At 35.9% G+C, this 25,076-nt stretch overlaps 1 protein-coding gene and 1 long non-coding RNA gene across 4 annotated transcripts in view; one reads left to right on the top strand and one right to left on the bottom strand.

Moving 5' to 3' along the window:
• LOC139962482 (uncharacterized) overlaps positions 1-4,390 on the top strand; it is a 63,803-nt gene extending 59,413 nt beyond the window's left edge. The window contains exon 3 of the long non-coding RNA XR_011791250.1: positions 4,262-4,390. This is a non-coding gene — a long non-coding RNA (uncharacterized lncRNA). The remainder of the gene's footprint in view (positions 1-4,261) is intronic.
• LOC139962478 (organic cation transporter protein-like) overlaps positions 4,180-25,076 on the bottom strand; it is a 36,430-nt gene continuing 15,533 nt past the window's right edge. For all 3 annotated transcript variants that reach the window (XM_071962470.1, XM_071962472.1, XM_071962471.1), the window contains exons 4-11: positions 22,646-22,800; positions 21,291-21,459; positions 20,881-21,013; positions 14,343-14,437; positions 13,311-13,519; positions 12,671-12,779; positions 10,498-10,725; positions 4,180-8,398 (exon numbers count right to left, since the gene is read on the bottom strand). In XM_071962470.1, coding sequence (XP_071818571.1) covers positions 8,344-8,398; positions 10,498-10,725; positions 12,671-12,779; positions 13,311-13,519; positions 14,343-14,437; positions 20,881-21,013; positions 21,291-21,459; positions 22,646-22,800 — 1,153 coding nt within the window. In that variant the 3' untranslated portion in view covers positions 4,180-8,343. The remainder of the gene's footprint in view (positions 8,399-10,497; positions 10,726-12,670; positions 12,780-13,310; positions 13,520-14,342; positions 14,438-20,880; positions 21,014-21,290; positions 21,460-22,645; positions 22,801-25,076) is intronic.

Below are 25,076 nucleotides of genomic sequence, written 5' to 3'. Positions count from 1 at the left end.
TTGTTAATGTCATATTTGTCGAACTAAATCACATTGTTAACGATATTTACATGATAGTTGCTAGAACTCCGAGGACGTTGTTAACGATATTGTTAACGTGCTATTTGAATAATTGTTTTATCACAGAAAGTTATGAGTTGAGACAATCTATGAGTTTTGCGGAAAGCTACCACAACATCTCTGATACTGAAAAGGATTTTTCATCTCACAGTATGTTTTGTTCTCTCCGTATTGAGAGTTGATGATGTAATATGTTCATTCATACCACAGTAATTTCTTCGTTGCAAACTTGCGTAAATTTCCGCGTTCCCTTTGACCACGTGCTTCAAGTCATGATTCTGGTGCAACATTCGTATTTGTATTCATACATCGTCAAAAGTAGTCATTGAAGTTATTATTATTATTATTATTATTATTAGGCATTTAGCTACGCTATTCATCGTAAACCATATCACAGCGCTTACAATCATATGCAATATAACAACCAGGTTACGTGGGGACTTGATTCAGGTTTTCAAGATTGTATATGGTTTTGACAATTTATCCTTTACCGACTTTTTTCATGTTTGCTAACAGTAGTTTTACCAGAGGTCATTGTCTTAAACTCCAAAAGTCACATAGTAGGATTAATATTCGGCATAACTTTTTTTTCTAATAGGGTTGTGAATGAGTGGGACGGTTTGCATGAGAAAGTTGTACTTGCAAGTAGTGTCAATGGGTTTAAGAATGCTTTGGACAAGCACTTTAAGCATTGTAATCGGGTCTGAGTGTTTTACTTCAGTTTTTTCTCTATCTATATGGTCATTGATGGGGACTTACGTGTCCCTCCTGATCCTTTTTTCTACTAAACTAAACTAACCGAATCAGAACATAACATTGAACAAACAAAATAATAGCGAATTATCAAGTAGGAAATAGGTACGTTTTAAGGATTTTTTTAAAAAAACATCCACGGATGGAGCAGCTTTTATACTGGAGGGATGTTTATTCCACTCCTTAGCTGCTGCAACAGTGAATGTGCGATATCCTGCCTTACTACGAGCCACATGTAAAGTCAATCGAAATGGGTCTGCATTGGAGCGAAGGTTTGTACGCACAGGTCGATACAACTCAAGACACTCATTAAAATACTCTGGCGCATGATCATGAAAAAAATTGTATACAAATAAAAGAATCTTAAAAATAATCCTCTGTTTGATTGGCAACCAATTAAGGGATGTATAGAGGCATGGCATCATGACGACTGTCTAACCGAAAAGTTTGATATACTTAATCGACATTGCGTAAAAATGTTATTTAAATACTATAGTTTTCGTGGAGCTGGTTGTTTCTAAATACTGCGAAGCATCTAGGGTAAATGTTTGATCAGTTGCTTTATGGTTGGATGCAGTGTGCGCTTCGTGAGTAACAAGAGGGGCACAATATTGAAGTACGTAGGCAATACACTCACAGAACTAGTTTACTAAACCCGCCAAGCAAGTTCATTCGTAACACCAATCCAGTTAGGGAGTTTCGATTTGCGAAAGGGATTGTGGGGTAAATGGAATATCCACAAACCTCGCTCAGCATTGTTACGAATTTTTAGACCAAGAAGACCGCTAACATGTTATGCAAGAAACGAATCATCCCGAGATACACTCGAGTTTTGACTAGGTACAGTGGTATGATCTTTTCTTCACAAATTTTCAGGATTTGCGCATGTGCAGTTGAATCTCCGAAGTTCGAACAGGCCTAAAATAATTGCGTGGAATTTGGGGGGATAAGCACAATGCATGTACGGGGATATTTGAAGAGTTTGGGTTGCTGATGAAATCGCTGCAAGGTCAAAGCATGGAGGTTCTATAAACGGAGTTGGCGAGGAGGAAAGAGTGGCAGGGCAGGCGAAATGAAGGTCGGGCGGCCTAAATCTCGGGAAATTTTGAGAAAACATCATTGGCTGTATTTAGCATGAAAATCTCTGAAATAGATATGTTGTTAGCTCTGCACGGAAGCAACTTGCGGTTGATTGTTATAATTTTTTGAAAAGAAAGAATGATGTTCGTTCACAATGTGTTCACAACGGAACTTTAGATAGCAACGAAAGTGAAGACATCAACGTGAGTTTAAACATCAACGTGAGTTTATACATCAACCGTAAGTTTAGACATCAACGAACAACAGCAACATGGCAAACTAGCAGCAACAGCTTTAGTTTAGACAGCAACAAACTTACTTTAGACAACCAAATACGGATGCCCTTTTCGCGTTCCATAAAAGCATTACCCTTTCAGCGTTCCCTACTTATATACGGTAGTATTTACACCTTCCTTACACTTAGCTTAAATCGACCAGGGAGTTGAATGCAGTCAGTTCGCAGATGACCTCGCTATTTGGCAGTAAACGAATTCCTATATGAGTCAGCGCGATCCAAAGATTCTCTGACACCCCCAGCACCTGGTGTATGAAATGGAGAGTTAAAGTTGATCCGGACGAATCGAACTTTATCATCTTTAAGTATCCCTACTCAAATGACTCGACTGAGGATTACACATTAATCTATCCACCACCAACAACACTCCCAGTAAAGAAGCTGTTTACCTGGCAATTACTCTGGACAATAAGCTTAATTTAAGAATAAAACATATCAACATCATACCGGGAAAGCCTTGAGAATCTTAAATTCACTTAAAAGTCTAAGTAATCTTAATTGTCTCCCTCCACACACTCATTTACAAATACATATCTCAAAATTTTAACCTATTATCACGGCAGTATTACTTAGTTGTTCTAAGACTCAAATCTCAAAATTAAATTTTAATCATAATAAAGCCCTTAGAATATGCCTTAATATCCCCAGTTATATTGCCAATAAAAGGCTACCTGAAACTGCAAACACAATCCTTCTCTTTGAAATTGAAAACTATTTATTTCCACTTCACCATAACATAAACAAAGTGAACATATAATATTTGAATATACAATACAAATACATTCCATAGAAATTAAACAATTGATATATACAAATGATGTGAAGTGGGGGGAGACCTGGCAGAAGCAGAGCTTATCAAGGTCAGGCCACCAACATAAAACACACAAGTAGAGGACCAAGAACAGACCCTTGGGTAACTCCACATGTAATTGAATTCATGGTGGAAGAGCTAGACTTAAAAGTTACAAACTGTTGTCTATTACTCAGGTAGCTAGAAAACCAACTTAAAGCAGTCCCTCTAATACCATAATGAGAATGTTTTCTTAAGAGGATGTCATGATTGAAGTCCAAAAAAAATCCAATCCCAAAGTGTTTATTGTTAAAAGCATTTGCGACTTTGTCGATTTAAATCAATAACCGCCAGATATGTTGCATGATTTGGACGAAACCCATATTGATTATCACTAAGTATATTATATTTGGCAAGGATAAGAATAAATTCGATTAAAAGCTATCTTTTTAAGGATCTTGGAAAGAAAGGGTAAAAGAGAAATAGGTCTATAATTGTTCTCATCTGTAACATCACCTGATTTATATAGTGGCAGGACTTTTAGCTATTTTTAAATTTTGAGGTACTACTCCTGAACTAAGCGAAAGGTTGACGATATATGGACAAGGGCTTCACCAACCTCGTCCATACACTTTTTTATAATACTTCCCTTAATATTATCAAAACCGGCTGCCTTATTATTATCCTGATGATTTATAACTTTGATGATCTCACCTAAGCTTGTAGGAAAAAGAAAAAAAGAATTTTCAAAAGATTCCTTTAAAAAACTTTCCATACCTATATTAATTTTAGATGCTAAGTTATTACCCATGTTTACAAAACAAAAAATTAATAAATGTGTTAGCAATACCAGTTGTGTCTGTCAGACACAACTGGTATTGCTAACACATTTATTAATTTTTGTTTTGTAAACATGGGTAATAACTTAGCATCTAAAATTAACATAGGTATGAGACTGTCTGTAACCTTGACATTGTTCTCTATAAGGTGATCAGGTAGTGTATTTTTTTTACAATTCCTTTTCATAACTTGGTTTATTACTCTCCATGTCCCTTTTATGTTACCCTTATATATTGATTAAACTTTGAGTTCAAATATAATACATTGGCTGTTCTAATAGATTGTGTTAAAATATTTTTATATGTAGTATAGATCAGTTTATTGCTTTGACTAGGAATAGACAAGTACTTCCTATATAAAATATTTTTTATGAATAGATTTTAAAAGATTGTTAGTAATCCAAGGAGTATAGGATTTACCACAACCAAGCTTTGTTTTAATAGGAGGGCAAGTTTCATAAAAAAGGTCATTAAAAATATTCATAAAGGAATTATACGCGTCGTCAACATCATCATTTGTAAGACAAGACCAGTCAACCTGACGCAAGTGAAGTTTAAGACGGTCAATATTATTATCAGAAGTATAACGCTTCATTGTGAAAGAGTGGTCTTATAAGACTAAACATTGTCTTTGAGACCAACCAGCGTTACTAAACAAATTGGTAAGTGATCGCTGACATCAGAGATAATAATACCTGATGAGCTATTATGTTTGTGATCATTAGTAAATATATTATCTATGAGTGTAGCAGATGTAGGAGATATCCTAGTTGGTTTATCAACGGTAAGTACCAGTGAAAACGAATATAACATGTTGATAAAATCCGCTACATATATCAACCTCTAGAAAATTAATATTCAAATTGCCTAAAAAATGTAGCACGTTTTTGAACAAACACTGCAGCTGATTGTAATGAATCAGTGTTGAATTGATTGATACTAAGATTGGGTGGTCGATATACAATCCCTACATTTACTGATTTTGTTTTAGAGATGCATAATTTAATAAACATGGATTCAAAACAAGTAATATTGACATTGTCATTTTACATAACTGCTGATGTCATCATAAACAGAAAAGGTAAATAAATTATTGACATACATAGCCACTCCTCCACCGGTTGAATAATTTCGGTCCCGGTGAATAAAAGTATACTCTTAGTATATCAAATAGCTCAACGGGACTAGTGGTATGTAGCCATGTTTCAGAAATAGCCATAACGGAAAAGTTGTGTTTGCATGAAGAAAGAAGTTGCAGTAAAGCTTCATAATTTTTACTTAGACTCCTAATATTTACATGGAGAAAGTTCAAATTTTCACTCGGTTACCTATTGAAAAAAAGTCAGCAGTTTTATTATTATCCATATATTTACTATAGGGTGTTCCGAAAGTTCGTTCCGCTCTAGAGCCAATCTTCCCTTCAGCATCTCAGTCATACTACAATAGCCCCCTCAATTTCAAACCATCTGTGACACTCGCCTACGGAACACACACTGCACAATGTATCTATATGAAGACTTACAAATGATCTGGCGTGTTGCCGTACAACGCAAAGCGCCCTCACTTTTTTCAAGGCTTCACTGCTTAAACACGTTGATACACTGTGTCAGCGTTCTTCCAAGTTCAATTTCTATGGCCCAGACTGACACATCCACACACACTTTTGACCCTCCCTCAGTCATGGACTTCCGATCACCCGGGGTACCCCACCATGGGTGAACCCTAGCTACTCATGAAATTTGACATAGCCGTATATGGCCCAACTGGCAAAGGAAAGACAAAGAATATCTCATCCTTCCAACGGGGCGATGAGTTATAAGTATGGCACAGGCGACCTATCATAAACATATGACGTAGTATATATGATGTTATTGTTGAGTATTTTATTTATACCAGAGATCTAGTTGCGGGAAGGAAAAAACGATTTTTTTTTCTTTCATTTTGGTCAAGAAGCGTATCTTTTTGTCAATTTAAAGCGATAATATAGGGATTGTTTTGAATAGTCGAATATATACTATTAATAATTGACAAAGCCATTAAAATACTCAGACAACTATATATACTTAGGCATTGAAGACTCGCCCCAATTAAGCCGCGTGCCGCGCTCTGAAAAAGTTCACTTTCCGTTGCTTGCAAGTGAAGTTTTCTGCTTGTCCCTACAAAATGCAGACAGTAATAAAACGAGATACCTTGTTATCTTTAGCTGGACCAGTGGCGGAGCTAGGGTTATTGGTCAGAGGAGCGAGAATGGTCTCTAGGGGCGCTTTCGACACTATCTAAGCGGAGCGCCACCACAGGTTGGCGCGGAGCGTACAGAAATTTTTTTGAGTCAAGATACTCCCTTTAGATCGCCGGAAATTACCCTTTCCGGGCCTTGCTAATTTGCAGATAAACGAAGAATAAATAGGTGTCATCGCCATTTGTGACAAATCTGAAGTTTATATGGGTGTTGAAAGTGCATGCGCTTCATCACAAGACCACCGTTAGAGCATTTGTTCCAGAAAATTACACCAACAAAATGTGACAAATGTCAATAAGAAGATGAGAGCGCAATAATAAATTCAATAATCGCGAATATGTAAAAAGTGGTAAAAAGCTGAAAAGGGCGCTAGCAGTCCATTTGAGTCCGTCGGGGGGGGGGGGGCATTCGCCCCTTGACTGTATGGACGCTCCGCCACTGAGCTGGACCTGAGATGTATATTGCTGCTATGGACACAGTGTTGTGGGTAATAAATTCTGATCACTGTAAATCACTGTAAATCTTATTAGCCATTCTTGTAAACTCAGTTCTTGCAGCAGCATTTACTTTCTCTAAAAGTATATTGTAATCTTAATTAAATATAACTGATCTGTTTTTAAGAAGCTTCATTCTTCTTTCTTTGCTTTTGTTTTGCAATATAAAATGGTACCAGACAGGCAATACATAGATCACATGTGCCAGGGTAGAATAATATGATTGAAAACATTTTCCTTGGCATTTTGGTTTAAGAAAGACACAGCATAAGCCAAACTAGACACTATATATGAATGATATGAAACTTAGATATGAAATTGGAGACTGGAAGAAAGTCTAAAGTGGGAATGAGCTCCTGTATGCATGTTTTAATTTGTCATAAAACTGGTATTGTTTATTGAACTGTTAACATTCACATTGAAAATGAGAGAGGAAACTAAAATAATTCAATTATATCTCCCCCCCCCCCCCCAACCATCCCAAGTGGCACTATGACATATACACATTGGCCAAGAAAATAGCTCCATGCAACGACTTTGAAAAAACCAATTTACTCCCGTATCGTGCAAGATAATGGACTTAGATATTTAAAGGTTAAGTTCATCACAAGGACCTCGGTGATATAAGTTCATTATGATGGTCTGGGATTTCTCCCCTTTAATCCTTATGTATGGTTAGGCTTACACTAAGAATGCATGCTTAAATTAATTTACCTTGGTCTGGGTATTGTAGTCTTCGCGGTCACATTTAAAATTTGAGTGATTTATTCATGATTTGTATACGAGTTACACCTATTGTCATGTATGTCCGTCAGTGACCTACACCACCTGTTTCCTCATTTACACACAGCTTTAATTAAATGTACCGACACTGTTACACCGATTCAGTAGATATTAATAGCTACTCGCGCAACACTAGGTTACTATTCAGGTTTATTATTGTTCACCCACTGGCCATTCTGTTTTCACGCGTTATGCTATCGTGAAAATAGGGATCATATATAGCGCTGTAATTATGTCTCTGTTCCTCTTTCTCTTCCCGGTGTCTTGGCGTTTTTTCTTCTACTCCCTCTTTTTCTCATTTTTCTCTCTTTCTTCTTTCTACTGGTATTCCTCTGAAGCCGAAGCAATACCGAATGGCATACGCTACCGTCTGTACCTTCCGTCTGGTAACTGCTTTCCTCATCTAGTTTGACTTGCCCAAAACCGTCTTTTTCACCGAGGACGGAGAATATTTTGGCGTTGCAATGCTGGGAAGTATTTCAGATTGCAGAGGCCAATAAAAAAAAGAAGAGCGGTGGGTGCTCTGATAGAAAATAATCTTACGTTGTTTTCATAGAAAATGTGAAAACTATCACGAGTAACAATTGAGCAGGGAAAGGAGGCAATTCGTGCCCACAACAATCGAATAATTAATATTACGACACATCATTGTGGTTCTATTTGGGACTCAGATTATATAATTATATACAGCACACTTCATCGCTGATTTCAGCATTCTTAATGTATGAAATAACCACCTTTACCTCAAATAGTTAATTAGACTCAAACAATATAAAACAATAGTAAGTTCTGTTGATTGTCAAATCATAGTGAAAACCCCGAGTACAGAATATGTTGCAAAACTTGATGATAGGTCAACATACCGTACTGTATTTGATGGACAAGGAATTTCTCCCAAAGTTGTATTATATGAAATTTATCACTTAGTAGGTATCATTTCATCCACGTCAAGGAATACCAGGCAATACCTAAACCAATAATAGTGTGAGTAACGGAGAAAGTCCATACGTTCACACTGTAGTGTCTTCAGTCCTTTTAATCTCGGTGTATTCTTGTTTCTCCGACCTGGAAAGATAATATTTTGTTCCAATTTGAGTACATTGTCTCGTAATGTTTCACATAGAAAGATTACCAGCGGCACCAAGAACCTTTAACATCATCTGTTAACCAAACACTGTAAATATGGTGATATGACGTTTGATCGGTAATAACTTTTACCAACTTCTATAAAGGAAACTGAGACACTATTCTGGGTTTTGTTTTTACAGAATTGTATAATGATTTTTGATATGGATCATATAGAGAACCCAGAAATTACAAAATAATACTTCACCAAAGCATACACTCATCTGATTTACAGGTTGAGAGACAATTACATTTGAAATTTACCACAAGGCCCCACATTTTGAAACAGTACGCCATGCGTAAATGGTTGTAACATGTGACATATTCACTTTGTCCAGACTTCCAAAGTTATTAACACGGTCTTCTATAGTTCCGTCCTCTTTTAAGAAAAATCCCTCCTAGCCATTATAAGTAATACTGTTTCATATCTATCACCTACATAAATGTAAATGTCACCAAATATATATTATTGTGACGCATAACGCGCATTAGACTAGTCAAGGGATGTAAAAATCCGGTCGAAACAGTTCTAATCAGTGACTTTGGAATGGCTAATAGCTTCTTTGGATTTTTAGAGTCTTATTTAAACGCCTTTATGTTTGGCAAATAACTTAACACCCAACCCCCACCCCCCCCCCCCCAATTCACCATTCACCGAAAGAGGAGTCAACATGGCACTCCCATAGCGATGTTCAAGCACAAATGTACACCGTATGTTACAGTTATTAATAACTCTGAAAGATCTAAGCCATGTATGTTAGAACCAGACAGCAAAACTGCAGTGTGATTCATTAAATAATCTTATATGAATGCGACACATATGTTGTAGGGTATAGCCAGGATGAATAACATACTTCAATCTAAGTAATGCTACAAACAGCACTGAGATAGGACAAACAATATTCACATTGGCAGCTGATGACTGAGATGGAAACAGTTCTTGAATTCAGCACACAGATTGATCTCTACGAAAGACAACAGGCTTCTTCTACTCAATGTGCCAGTAAACATATAAGCTGTACATTAAGCAGGCGCTGGGCGAATTTTACCACCTGGTCCCCAAGATTTTGAGCCTGGTTTGCCTCTGAAACATCTAACTAGGCGACATTTAGTTTTCTTTAACGGCGCCTGGTCATGTTATTACATGTTATTACATCAATGTTTCTATATCCAAACCTGAAGTTTTAACTTGGCACTGAATCACGACAATTGCGAAATACGACGGGAAAACTTCAACAACGGAAGCAATGATATGATACCAATTATTCACAATGATATCGTCCATTTCAATACATTAAGTATGTACTAACAGTACAACGTTTCATTACACACCTTTTGCACAGGCATTTAAACAGCCACGTAAGTCAATGGAGATTTTTTGGTCGAGACGTCTTGATTCATATCTACGGATGCCCTTAAGCTAATTCCCAATTGCCAACAGCCTCTCCTATTCTAAAGATGCGAAACGCGCATGTTATTAAGAAAGGTAGGTTGGTGGGAGATACGGTAGATTATAAAACAAGGTTTCCACAATTTGATCTTGGTGACTCCAATTTGACATTTGACCTTCAACAAAAACAAAGGGACCTTGAACTCGATGTGTCGCAACTACATAAAATGAGATTGGCCCAAGCTACCCTTCTTGAGATATCGTGTTAACAAGGTTTTCACAATTTGACCTCTGGTGACCTGAAATGACCGACCTCCTCTAAAGGCAATAAGATACTTCTACGTAATGTGTTACTACTACACACCAAATATGAGAATGTTGCAAGCTTCTCTATTTGAGATATCGTGTTTACAAGCAAGGCGTCACACACACACACACCCACGCACGCCCATATCCGCCTGCATGACTACAAAGGTTACGATTATCATCGAAACCAAAAACTACCCACAAGTATTTGGAATGTAACTTATTTCTTTCTTCTTGTTTTATAAGAAATACCTTAACATCCTCTGATCCTTAACCCACCCCCACCCTGCCACCCCCACCCCACCCACCCCACCCCACCCGCACCTTTTAAATATTTTCTTACGTTTTGAGTTTCTTGGCGCGTTTACGGTTTACCGTATCCTCGATTGTATCTGGAAGAGGTTGGTTGCTTGTCTCTGGTAGGATTAAGATTAGGAAACCGCCGATGATAGATGAGGTAGCAAACAATATAACCGGAAGAGATTCAAATATCGTTCCTAGGTAGAGGAGAAGAGGTGCTACAATACCACCTATGCGAGCTGCAACACTACATACTCCCACACCTACAGCCCTGGTAAATGTAGGAAACAAATAAGAAATGAGGAAAATAGCAAAGATGTTACCAAGAAAATACTATGTAAAACAGTCTTACTTTATAAATCAGTATCACTATATATATATATATATATATATATATATATATATATATATATATATATATATATAAATATATATATATATATATATCAGTATCACTATATATATATATATATATATCAGTATCACTAATTAAATCAGTATTTCTTTATAAATCAATATCACTATATATATATATATATATATATATATATATATATATATATATATATATATATATATTTATATCAGTATCACTAATTAAACCAGTATTACTTTATAAATCAGTATCACTATATATATATATATATATATATATATATATATATCAGTATCACTATATATACCAGTATCACTATATGAACCAGTATCACTATATAAATCAGTATCACTATATATATATATATATATATATATATATATATATATCAGTATCACTATGTAAACCAGAATCACTTTATAAATCAGTATCACTATATATTTCAGTATCAGTATCACTATATATATATATATTTCAGTATCACTATCACTATATATATATATATATATATATATATATATCAGTATCACTTTGTAAACCAGCATCACTATATATATATATATATATATATTTATATATATATATATATATATATATTTATATATATCAGTATCACTATATATATATATATATATATATATATATATATATATATATATATATATATATTAGTATCACAATGTAAACCAGTATCACTTTATAAATCAGTATCACTACATATATATATATATATCAGTATCACTCTATAAATCAGTATCACTATATATATATATATATATATATATATATATATATCAATATCAATATCAGTATACAAATCAGTAGCAAGATACTAATCAGTATAATTAACTATACAATTCAGTATCAAGATATCAATCTGTATCACTATGTATCAGTATCACTTTAGAAACAGTATGAATATACTGACCAGTACCAATATACTAATCAGTGTCATTATGAAAGTCGGTACCACTATAGAAATCTAAATCAAGATACTACTCAGTATCACTGTATAAATCAGTCTCAAGATAGTCAGTATCACTATATAAATCAGTGTCACTATATAAATCAGTATTACTTTATAAATCAGTATCAAGATAATAATCAGTTTAACTATACAATTCAGTATCAAGATAGTAATCAGTATAATTAACTATACAATTCAGTATCAAGATATCAATCTGTATCACTATGTAAGTGGATATCAAGATATTAATTAGTATCAAGATATAAATCACTATCAAGATATTAATCAATATCACTATATAAATGGATAACAAGATATTAATTAGTATCAAGATATCAATCACTATCAAGACCATTTTCGATGTAACTATACAAATCAGTATCAATATACTAATTAGTAGCCTGACACTATATATTTCAGTATCAAGATACTAATTAGTAGCCTGTCACTATATATGTCAGTATCAAGATACTAATTAGTAGCCAATCATTTTAAATCATTATCAAGATAATAATCAGTATCAATATACAAAGCAGTATCAAGATATTAATCAATATCACTATATAAATGGATAACAAGATATTACTAAGTATCAAGATATAAATCACTGTCAAGACCATTATCGATGTAACTATACAAATCAGTATCAATATACTAATTAGTAGCCTGTCACTATATATGTCAGTATCAAGATACTAATTAGTAGCCGGTCACTATAAATCATTATCAAGATAATAATCTAAATCAATATACAAATCAGTATCAATATACTAATGAGTAGTCTGTCACTTTAAAAGTCAGTATCAAGATATTATTCAGTAACAATACATAAATAGTTCTCAAGATGTTAATTAGTATCAATAGGTAGACTACCTGAGGGGTGTTGGTAATATTTCTCCGGCATATACGTAAACGATGTCAAAAGATATAGCGATGGCTAATTTACCGATTGTTGCCACGGCCACTCGCCAAGGTCCCAGAGCTGTGCAAAAGAATCCATTAAAAGTCATATCATATTGTACAAGTCATTCTTAAATTTTCAATTACAGATATAGAGACTTCAGAAACGTAGTAGAGTTCATATTAAAATAAAATAAAACTGTTAGCAAACTGCTTATCCACTGGAGATCCTGTGTAGAAGAATGTGTAAAAGTAAGTTGGCCTGGTTAATGAGCATTGTGAACACAAAGAGATAGATGTACGGGTATTAGCAGACAAGGGATGGAGAGAAGAAAGAAAGAAACCAACAGGGGAAGATGAGAGGTTGGAGATAAACAGTGGAGGGACAAAGAGAGGATGAAGGGAAGGGGTAGGGAATAAACTGGAGAAGGACAAAGACAGAAAGGTGTGGAGAAAAAAGGTGGAAGAGAGCTATGAGAAGAGGAGTGATGGGGGGCAATGGGAGAAGGAGGGGGGAGTTCATATTGATATGAATATTAAGCGCGTGGACGGACACCAACCTCTTTAGCATTAACAAAGACTACACCACAACTGAGCTAGTGAGAATACCTACGAGCAATGACCGACCCAAAACAAGATATTCCAGCAAGAAGCATCAAGAATGAAGCTGACCATCTTCTTCCACATGTCTTCATTGTAAAGATGCTCAAGAAATGAGCTGCAATATCCATCACTCCCGAGAGGCAGAATGCGAAGTAGACGTTTATTCCTAGATTGGATGTACCCAAAGTCAGACCAAAGTAAACAAATCCCTGCACAAACCTTAAAGAAGAAGAATATATTCACCTGATGTTAAAGTTGAGAATATCGACTTGTAACACTACCAACGTTTCAAGTTGTTTGTAATTTCAGGGACAAGAAATAAATTCATATTAGTATATGTAGCTCTAGGCCTATACACGATGGTGCACGTAATCATAATTCAAATTGCATTGATATGTTAAAGAGGGACATAATCTAAGCATTCTGCTGAAATTCGCATTCAATTCCTATGTACAGGTTTTGAGACATTGACAGTTGAATTTGCCACCTTTCGTTCCAAGAGTGAACTTGGAGCAAACAGGAGTGACGTCATAGTTACACACTGACAAATAATGTTTTGTTTTTCTTTATTTTTCAATCTATTGATTTCACCTTGGATTGGATTGGGTTACTTGTTTATAAAGAGGATGTGAAGTTTATAAAAGTTATAAAGAGGATGTGAAGTTTATAAAATACCAATCCCTATAGTACATTCACATTATGGATGCATCCAATTGTGGAGCAAATGATTAGAGGTACATTTGAAAGGAAAACAAAACATTATTTATCAGTTTGCAACTATGACGTCACACCTGTTTGCTCCAAGTTCACTTTTGGTACGAAAGGCGGCAACTTCAACTGTCAATATCTCAAAAACTGCACATAGGAATTGAGTGCAAATTTCAGCAGAATGTTTCGATTATGTTCCTCTTTAATATATGAGAGCGAAATTTTTGACCTGGACTATTCATTTAATGACTATGATGGCGCAAAGCATACGGGAGCTGGTCTGACTCAACAGTGTTTTTAATTGTTATAGGACAAATTATAACATGTGACTCACCAACTGTAACACATGCTAATCATATACCACCTCATAGTTGGTACACGTATCAAGTCCAGCAGTTTACCACTCTTAGCCGGCAGAGAATTCCCATCCTAAAAGGATATAAAAATATTTAAAAAAAGATGCTTGCATTAGGTGAACAGTTTTCTTATAACTTAGGTCAAGCCTCTAGGCCAGACTTTGGAGAATATATCACAAGACAGGCTTCGAACTACCCAATACATTTTTGTCCACAACTATCCGGCAACCTAGTAACGGTAACAGATCATTCTTTCCTTTTCTGCTTATTACTGTGATTCCAGAGTGTTTTCCTTCATACCATGTGTATTCACAATCTCTGGTGGGCGAGATTTCTTTCTAATTCTGCTGACTTTAAGAGCTACAAGGAAATTCCGAAACAAACTACAAGGGCAGCTCGAGTCAACAGACGCCAAGTTGCCGCATATGCTCGCTTATTGAAATTATTATCAAGCTGGATCCGGAACTCAAACATTGTGCGAAGATTGATATTTAAACCAGAAAACCGATTTCAAGCAGCTGCGCTCGAAAACACATACAGAGAATTAGACATACGATATTACGAGTTCTGCAATGTTTTAAAAATTTCCTTTTTGAAAGCGAAAAAATTACCGTGATGTATAAAATTTCCATGAAAATCCAGGACAATATCAACAAGTTACACAAATGGTGGTGTCTAACACTTCTGTTACATCTCATTCGAAACTAGGTCAGATTACCGGCAGTTGACGTTTCTTTTGCGCGAGTCTTCACACCCTTTAAGGCGATATCTCAAAATAACTACTTTCAATTTCAATTACTGTTGAAAGACTTAAAGACATAAATTAACAAATTTAAAATAACATTGAACGCCTGAAAGCTATCATCGAACGATGTCGTTTTTGTTTCGCAAAAGGCTTCGTTTGCCACCTTTCAGTGACAGTTGGTATATACCTGAGAAGAGAAAATATCAATCGGTCGAATTCAAACGGTTTTACGGTATTGATGCAGTATAAACCTTCACACACTTCATCGATAACAAGTCTTCCCCGTTTTCGCGTAACCATACTGCTAAGGAAAATGTTTCAATACTATTATTCTACCCTGGCACATGTGACCTATGCAGTGAATTTTCTGGTACCATTTTATATCGCAAGAAATCAAAGAAAGAAGAATTAAGTTTCTTAAATACACATCAGCTATAACTAATTTAGATTACAATAAACTTTAAAAAAAAAAAAAAGAGTAAATGCTGCTGCAAGAACTGATTTTACAAGAATGGCTGATAAGATTAACAGAGATCAGAGTCACCCTTTATATACTGTACTAAAAAGTCTCCTGCACAAATCGAGCAGAAATCCCCACAAAGTACCGAATGTAAGTTTACAGAAACTCATTTATTTACCGTGCTGCTTTATACATTCCATCCGAACACTTAGAATGTTTGTTGTAGTTGGGTTGTTATCTCGTTGTTTGTATGAACTGTTGCATGCGTAGATGTATTTGATATGATATCCTATCATCTTAACATTTTTAGCCTTTTATATTAGTAGCCCGGCAGCCCAGTGCACTTTGATCAAACGAACGCGGTACCAATATCTGAGTATTGGAACATTTGTGGAAAAACCCAGTATATCCAAAAGTGGATGTCTGCCGTGGTCGCTCTGCTGCATGTGGCCCCTGGGGCCGGTTAAAGGGGGCCCAAAAATGCATCTGATCAAACGAACGAGGTACCACTTGAAACCAATGTCAACGTAATGCATGAATGCCACATAGTACTGAATGGCCCATGCCAGACAAATTTTCTGCTGCAAAGGGCCCGCCAGACAAGAAGGGCCCCTAAAAAATGCATCTGATCAAACGAACGAGGTACCACTTGAAACCAATGTCAACTTAATGCATGAATGCCACAAAGTACTGAATGACCTATGCCAGACAAATTTTCTGCTGCTAAGGGCCCGCCAGACGCCCCCAAATATGGCCCAAATGCCCATTAGCGTAGCATTGACCCAGATTAAATATGCAAGGTACCACTCAAAACCGGTTTGGAATGTTCGGGTTGATCTTACAGACTATGGAAATCATCATGCCAGACAAATTTTCTGCTACAAAGGGCCCGCCAGACGCCCCAAAAGGGCCCCTAAAAATGCATTTGATCAAACGGACGAGGTACCACTTGAAACCAATGTCAACTTAATGCATGAATGCCACAAAGTACTGAATGGCCCATGCCAGACAAATTTTCTGCTGCTAAGGGCCCGCCAGACGCCCCCAAATATGGCCCAAATGCCCGTTAGCGTAGCATTGACCCAGATTTAATATGCAAGGTACCACTCAAAACCGGTTTGGAATGTTCGGGTTGATCTTACAGACTATGGAAATCATCATGCCAGACAAATTTGCTGCTACAAACTGGCTAACAGACACACTAAAAAAGGGCCCCCAAATGGGCCATGATCAATCATAGTTTGTACCACACAAATCCAATGTTAAATGCAAAGGTACTTTCCACAAACTGTACTGGATATATGGATATCTAGCTATATCTAGCGATATCTAGGGATGAAAGTCCCAAGATCTTCCCTAAACTGAAGGCAGATAGAGAATCGAAGTCTTCAGTGTGTAATGAAATTGAAACTATGCGTCTTTCGAAAGGAAAAGAAGGTGGGGCATTGCACAATTAACAGATAACAGTTATTTATTTCAGTCTCATTTTAATTATTTGAATTTGTAAAGCAAACAGCAGATATCATATCATATCAGTGAGCATGAAACTGTCGTTCCAGGATGAACAGCCTCCAAACTGTCTATGTGTGTAGTGTTCGGTTTCGGAAATATCAGGTATTTTTCCATGTCCTTCAACGAAGTTCTATAGTAGCCGTTATAAGAGGCTTTAATATTATTATATACCAATAAATTAACTGTGTCTGAATTTTCGAAAATTCCCCGACCAACATTCTTCATCATACTTGCCTCTACTCGTGCAATTTTGACCGGTCTCTTAGGGGTTGAAGGAGGTTTTTTTTTCTATATTGATTGTCCATAGATGAAATTTTGTGCAACATAATGGGTATGTTTTGAAGTGAATTTATTCACGAGAAATGTGAATTTTCAAATTCTGAACAAATAATGGGCTTAAAACCTTGAAAAGTGGGGCCGCGACGTATAGAATCACCTATACATACAAAAGCAATGATCCACAGGAGATACGATGATGTGTTAGAAAATCCTGGATACGCGCCTGTACTGAGATCCATGAGGCTCTGCAACTACAACTGGTAAATAAGCAGGAACATTTTCTACTTTGTGGTTTAAAACAATCTGTCTCTTTTCTACTAGTCTTCGTAGTTGTTAATTTTTTCGATGTGTTTGTTTATTGTCTATAGGATGCATATCTTCAAGCACCTGAAGGGTTTCTGTGCACTTCCTTTCACCTCATGTAAATATAATTTCTGTAATTACAATTTATGTTATGTTGGATCTGTTGTGTTTATACATGAAGTGATAAACCAAATAAACGAAACGAAAATAGGGCTTGTATTTCCTGCATGAAGAACGTGTGAAGGACCGATATTAGTAGAGATATTAAGTGCAAGGCGATAAGCTGTGGTATGGATTCTGTTTAGAACTTGTTTGTTGGAATTAGAGATGGCAAGCAGGAAGATGCTCCCGTAGCTTAGGATGTGCTTTACTTTGGTTTTATAGATACGGATAATATTATTTGAAAATGCATTTAAATTTGTGTGATAAGATTGAGAGGGTTGAGACCAACATCGGCCTGCAATGCTAGTACAATGGAGTTTAAACGTCTACCTGTTTTCATACTCTCTGATGTTCATCTCTAGGCTAGTCAATGTAAATCTACAGAGAAAAATTTGGCCGCCCAGAGGAAAATTTGTATTCCCAAAAATTTGAATCGATTATGTTAAGTGAACAATGGGCCTATGTCTAAAGTGAGAACGATCCTAACAATGTCTATGATGCCTTTACTGGTATACTTTTAGGGATTTCCATGAAAACTCCACTTACCACTATACGGTCAAGTAGTGCCCCAAGCCAACACCGTAGCTATTTTCCGAATTCAGGTCATGACAAACAAAAGTTGTATACAAAGAACCTGAAATGTCGTACTCCCAAAATTCTTAGTGTCTATAAACGTTTTCGTAATTGGTTAACATCAGTTACAAGATGTACGGTACCAAAAGATTGTATTATCAGGACTTATTTGCAAATCGTGAAAAGCATGTGAAGAAAACATGGCGCTCTATAAAGATTATCCTGAACGGTCAGTCTTGCTTTGACCATATCGAGAAAATTCGACATGATGGTAACGTAATATTAAATCCAGCATTGTCTTTAATACTTTCTTTACTGATATTGACCCCGAGACTAACAAGAATATTCCAAAAGTTAACTCAGTTAACCTCAATTGCTATTTAGGAGATCCTGAAACGAGTGATGACATTCTCAACCAAATTATGTCATTGAAATACTCTTCCGCTGGTTATGATGAAATCTCACCTGTTTGATTATTATTTATTATTACTAGGTATTTGATAGAGCGCTCTATAAGATCACAGCGCTTTACAGAAACAAGTATAAACTAAACAATAAAAACAAACAGCAAGCCTAAACACAAGCAAATAAAAACAAACATTACTGCGCAGAAAATATATGTTTTCATGATACCTTTGAAGACCGAGACGGAAAACGCCACACGTATACCCAAAGGCAGCTGGTTCCACAGTCGGGGACCAATAACTTGAAAAGATTTATCACCAGTTTTACGCTTTGAGCGTGGAATCATGAGTCTTGGTGGTATCAGATGAGGAGCGGATTCTACGTCTCAACCTGTTGTTGTTAAGTATGTTGCCAATTGTATCTGTAAGTCGTTATGTCATGTTTCACAAATAACAGACCAGTTTCAGTTCTTCCATGCTACTCTTAAATATTGGAATAAATAATATTTCAAAGATTATATAGTTTTCTAAAGAAGCATAAAGTTTTCTATAATTATCAGTTCGGGTTTCTTCCTGGTCGTTCAACTTCGCATGTCCTTCTAAGCCATCTGACTGATATATGATTACGAATGCATTTGAAAAGAGACATTTTGTCTCGGGCACATTTCTGGATTGTCTGAGGCGTTTGATACTCTTCATCATAATATTTTATTCAGTAAACTTGAACACTATGGAGTAAGAGGCAACGTCTTAGAATGGTTTAAAAACTAACTCTCTGATATACAACAATTTGTTTACAACCAGAAATGTAATTCTAATTATCGTAAATTAAGATGTGGTGTTCCTCAAGGGTCTAGTTTGGGCCCGCTTCTTTTCCATAATATATGTTAATGATATACACAGGGCTAGTGATAAATTATTGCATGTTATTATTTACGCCGATGACAAACATTTTTTATTCGAGTCATAACTTCAAGTAATTGTCAATTTGAAATTATTTCAGACGGAAATTCGTAAAGGACCACAGGCGGTTTTGTGTAAATAAGTTTTCCCTTAATGTTAAAAAGACTACTTCCGTCTTGTTCAGTTAAATTAAAAAAACAATTGATCCAAATATTTCATTCAATTAATCTCTGTAATACCGAAATACCACTTTTCTAATGTTGCCAAGTTCTTGGGGAGTTTGATTAATAGACATGTTTCTTGGAGAGATGACATAAGTTAGGCACTAAGAAAGTATCTATAAGAGCATTGAAATCATCGGTCGTCTCCGTTCAAACCTTCCTAGGGAAGTTCTAATCACTCTTTACATCACCCTCATTCTTCCTTTTATCATATGGAAATATTGTTTGGGCCTCCACTTATCCGTCCAAGTTACAGCCATGATATGATCCTACAAAAAGGAGTTATCCGTTATAGTTTTAACACACATTATCGCCAACACACTCCTCCTCTTTTTGAAAAAAAAATCGCGAACCCGATCCGCTAACATTATAAGTACACCACTGTTTATGCTTCAGCCATTCCTTCACAATGTTCGTTTTGTCGCACAATCCGCTAACATTATAAGTACACCACTGTTTAGACTTCAGCCATCCCTTCACAATGTTAATTATGTTGCCCCATGCCCTAACATTATAAGTACACCACTGTCTAGACTTCAGCCATCCCTTCACATAGTTCGTTATGTTGCTCCTCGGGTTTGGAATTCCCTTCCTATTAATATTACTCATTACCGCTATGCTTCCTCTTGCACCTTCAAAAGAAAACTGATTTTTTTTTCTTGTGTATTTTTCTTTGGACAAGATATTTCCTGTTTAATTGGCTTTTGCTGCTTCTGTTTGTTTTGCTAAGTGTTCTTAGGTTTTCGATTATTATTCTTATATACAATCTACTAATTAAAGTTATAGCCTATACACTTTCCGTTCTAGGGGGGATCCACGCTTATAAGCTTTGCTCGGCTTCTTGTGGGTTATCCCCCTGTCTTTCACTGCTGTAAATTTACATATACTGAAAATACGTGACCGAAATATAGTTGTTGAAACTTGAAACTTAATGCAATCACTCATTTTACTCACACCGCGTTTTAATTTTCCCAGGACATCTTCTTTGAGTTCCTTCTTGTTCTCTCTGGCGATCTTTCTGATGATTTTCTCTGCAGACTCTCCCTTATCACGTGATAGCAACCACCTCGGTGACTCAGTCAGGAATCTGGTAATGAAGTTGAATTATCTTCTTTATATTCCTTATGATATTTATTCCATTGAGCACAAATATGAACTCCATTAAAGTTTATGCAATAACCAGTTGGATATTGGAATACTGTATTCCTGTGGCATTAATCAACCATAAATGTGCACAACACAATATTCGGAAATGGAAATGACCAGTGTAGTAATATTCATAATGTTCTTAATTTAACTTTAGTTTTGAAGGTGAGGTCACGTTTGTAAACAGCTGTTACTTATCCTGCGTAAATCATACTTACGGGAAAGCCGCTATCATGGCCAAATATGGTATTGCGATGATGGCAACAAGAATCCGCCAGCTATAAGTAATGAAAGCCGTTCCGGACAAAAAGAAGTAGCCAACTGAAAAAAGCATCCACATGACCACTCCTGTATATACCCTCTGCGATGGGATCACAATTTCCGACGCTGTATTATTAAACCAAGAGAGAAGGCATTTTGTAAGGTTCACAATAATTATTACCTAATATCCCTAAGGGAGATGAGATATTGTACTTCATCCCCACACCAGAAATGCAAGGAAGGTGTGTGCGCGTGCTTGTGTGGGTAAAATAGTGTGTCGCGAACTCCTCCTAGACGTTTAGTCCGATCATGTTCAAACTTGGTGGGCATAGGTGCATGTATGATTTATGGCGTCATATATCAGAGTCACGAAACCTAAATATTTGCCATTTATAACCATTTATAGCCATCTGCTGTCAGCATGTAAGACAACGGCATTAATTAAACCACACAATATGTAGAGAATTATGAGACGAATTTTAAAATAGGACAAATTTAGGTGTTAAGAGTCGAGGTCAAAGGTCAATATAGGTTATATATTGGCCTAAATTAGGCGAAAAAAGTGTTTCGCGAACTCCTCCTACCTGCATAATTGATGACGTCATAGGTCAAAGGCTAGAGGTGAATAAACATAAAAACTGGCTTTAGCCATTTTCTGCTTTTTTCTGTTAACATGGGAAATGTTCATTAAACCACAACATATGTAGGGAATGATGGGAAAAGTTTTAAAATAGTACTTATATGAAGTTGTAAAGGGTCGAGGTCAGGTAGGTCAAAGGTCAATTTGTCCTAAACTGTGCCAAAAGAAAGAGGCCTTAAATTATCTTAAACTGTAAGTCAGATCAAAGTTCAAACTTGGTGGATAGGTGCCTCATCATGTAACGGTTGTGCCTGTATGATTGATGACGTCATTGGTTTCGGGTCAGAGTCAAATATATTTACCATTGGTTTTTAACCATTTTTTTCTGCTTGTCAATATGTAGGAAAAAAGTCATTAAAAACACACGATATGTCAAGAATGATGAGACGAATTTGAAAATTTTGAGATTTTGCAGATTGCAGACATTGGTGTTTAGGGTCGAGGACAAAGGCCAGTTGATGTCAAAGGTCAATTTGGCCTAAATTGTGCGAATAAGTATGTCGCGAACTCCTGCTACACCGTCAGTCCATTCAAGTTCAAACTAAATTGTGAACTTTGGACATTCACTTTAACAAAATTAGGATGCCAAGAGTAAAGTCATGGAGGAGATGAGGTTAAAGATCAACATTACGTATATCTTTTCTGTAAAAAGTCAATATTATTTTTTATTACCAATTACAAAGCACATGAGAGTTGTCCCATACGAGGCAGCTGCTGTGATGAATCTCAATGCGGTGAAGACGATGACATTTGGGGAGAGTGACGTAAGTATGCCAAACACCCCGGATGCCGTACAGCCTAACATAAACGTATAGTGGCGTCCAATCCTGATATTAAACATAAAAACACAACGCAAAGGCTTTACCACTCTGTTTTAAATAACAATTCGATTGCAGTATAAAGAATCAAACAAACTGAATGGTCACTGGATAGCATTCCAAATGTGTATAATGAATACAGGTAATATTTCAATGCTGAAGGTGGTAGTAATGTACTTATATAGGTTTCAACATCAGTGCCCAACTTACCATTATTGATTCAGGTATATTTTAGGGCAATACGGCAGTGGTCACCTTGATTGAGAAGATATTAACACTAACAGTTACAGGCTACAGTGCAGCGACGTAGCCAGGAATTTGATATGGGGGAGGGGTCTAAGGGGTCTGATATATTTTGGAACAATTGAATGTCCTTAGATGCGATCTGGTGCAATGTTTTGCCAGTTTCATCATTATCATATGATATCATATTATCAGCAGATTTTGTTTCCCGTTTGAATTCTTTTACATGTTATTTTACATATTATATCAGAAAGCAAACATAGTGCTCTTTTACAATTTTCCCAGTAGGATGATTCTTGTTTATTGTCCAATGTCTGGACTTTAATACATTTGACGAACTTAACTGACGGACAATATAAACTTTCATATTTTTTGAGACAGCCAGATGTGCAGTGGCCTAAAAACAAATATCGTTATCGCAGTGTACTAGCAGTGTAATAATTATTTATAGGATGTGCGTATCACGTACGATTGCTAGCTTATAGCTTCAAAACATGCTGTTCGTGCAACAACTTAGGACGAATCATAGAAAGGATGAGAACGAAAGTTGTCGACGTCGTTGTGTATACGGTCTGTGACACTCCATCGAGTGCGGTTAGGTAGGCAATATGTATTTTATTACACAGTGTCCAACTGTAGGCTCGTAATAGGCGATAGGCTAAATTTAGCTAATTGCATCTGCCAAATTAAGTAAGTGGTTGAATCAGTAGGCCTGAATGTTACTACGATTATAATCGACTTAACAGAGCTGACGAGTATTAAAGATCAAAAGAGCACTGACAAAATTTCCCTGCTAAAAATACAACAGTTTTAACATTTTTTCGACACTGAAAGGGGGATTACTATAGAAACTCGTGATTTAAGCAATGTTACTATAGAAACTCGTGATTACCGTAGAAACTCGTAATTTAAGCAATGTTACTATAGAAACTCTTGATTTAAGAAAGGTTACTACAGAAACTCGTGATTTAAGCAAGGTTACCATAGAAACTCGTGATTACTATAGAAACTCGTAATTTAAGCAATGTTACTATAGAAACTCTTGATTTAAGCAATGTTACTATAGAAACTCTTGATTTAAGAAAGGTTACTATAGAAACTCGTGATTACTATAGAAACTCGTGATTACTATAGAAACTCGTGATTTAAGCAATGTTACTATAGAAACTCGTGATTACCGTAGAAACTCGTGATTAAAGCAAGGTTACTATAGAAACTAGTGATTACTATAGAAACTCGTAATTTAAGCAATGTTACTATAGAAACTCGTGATTTAAGCAAGGTTACTATAGAAACTCGTGATTGCTATAGAAACTCGTGATTTAAGCAAGGTTACTATAGAAACTCGTGATTACTATAGAAACTCTTGATTTAAGCAATGTTACTATAGAAACTCGTGATTTAAGCAAGGTTACTATAGAAACTCGTGATTACTATAGAAACTCTTGATTTAAGCAAGGTTACTATAGAAACTCGTGATTTGAGCAATGTTACTATAGAAACTCGTGATTTAAGCAAGGTTACTATAGAAACTCGTGATTACTATAGAAACTCTTGATTTAAGCAATGTTACTATAGAAACTCTTGATTTAAGCAAGGTTACTATAGAAACTCGTGATTACTATAGAAACTCTTGATTTAAGCAAGGTTACTATAGAAACTCGTGATTACTATAGAAACTCGTGATTTAAGCAATGTTACTATAGAAACTCTTGATTTAAGCAAGGTTACTATAGAAACTCGTGATTACTATAGAAACTCTTGATTTAAGCAAGGTTACTATAGAAACTCGTGATTTGAGCAATGTTACTATAGAAACTCGTGAATACTATAGAAACTCGTGATTTATGCAAAGTTACTATAGAAACTCGTGATTTATGCAATGTTACTATAGAAACTCTTGATTTAAGAAAGGTTAGTATAGAAACTCGTGAATACTATAGAAACTCGTGATTTATGCAATGTTACTATAGAAACTCGTGATTACTATATCATTTACCTTAAATTATGATACCATCCCATATTTTCACGTTGTGTTAACT

The sequence above is a fragment of the Apostichopus japonicus genome, chromosome 21, assembly GCF_037975245.1.
Source record: "Apostichopus japonicus isolate 1M-3 chromosome 21, ASM3797524v1, whole genome shotgun sequence".
NCBI classification, from domain to species: domain Eukaryota; kingdom Metazoa; phylum Echinodermata; class Holothuroidea; order Aspidochirotida; family Stichopodidae; genus Apostichopus; species Apostichopus japonicus.
The sequence above is the reverse complement of the archived record's forward strand: the minus strand, read 5'-3'. Positions and strand labels throughout refer to the sequence as shown.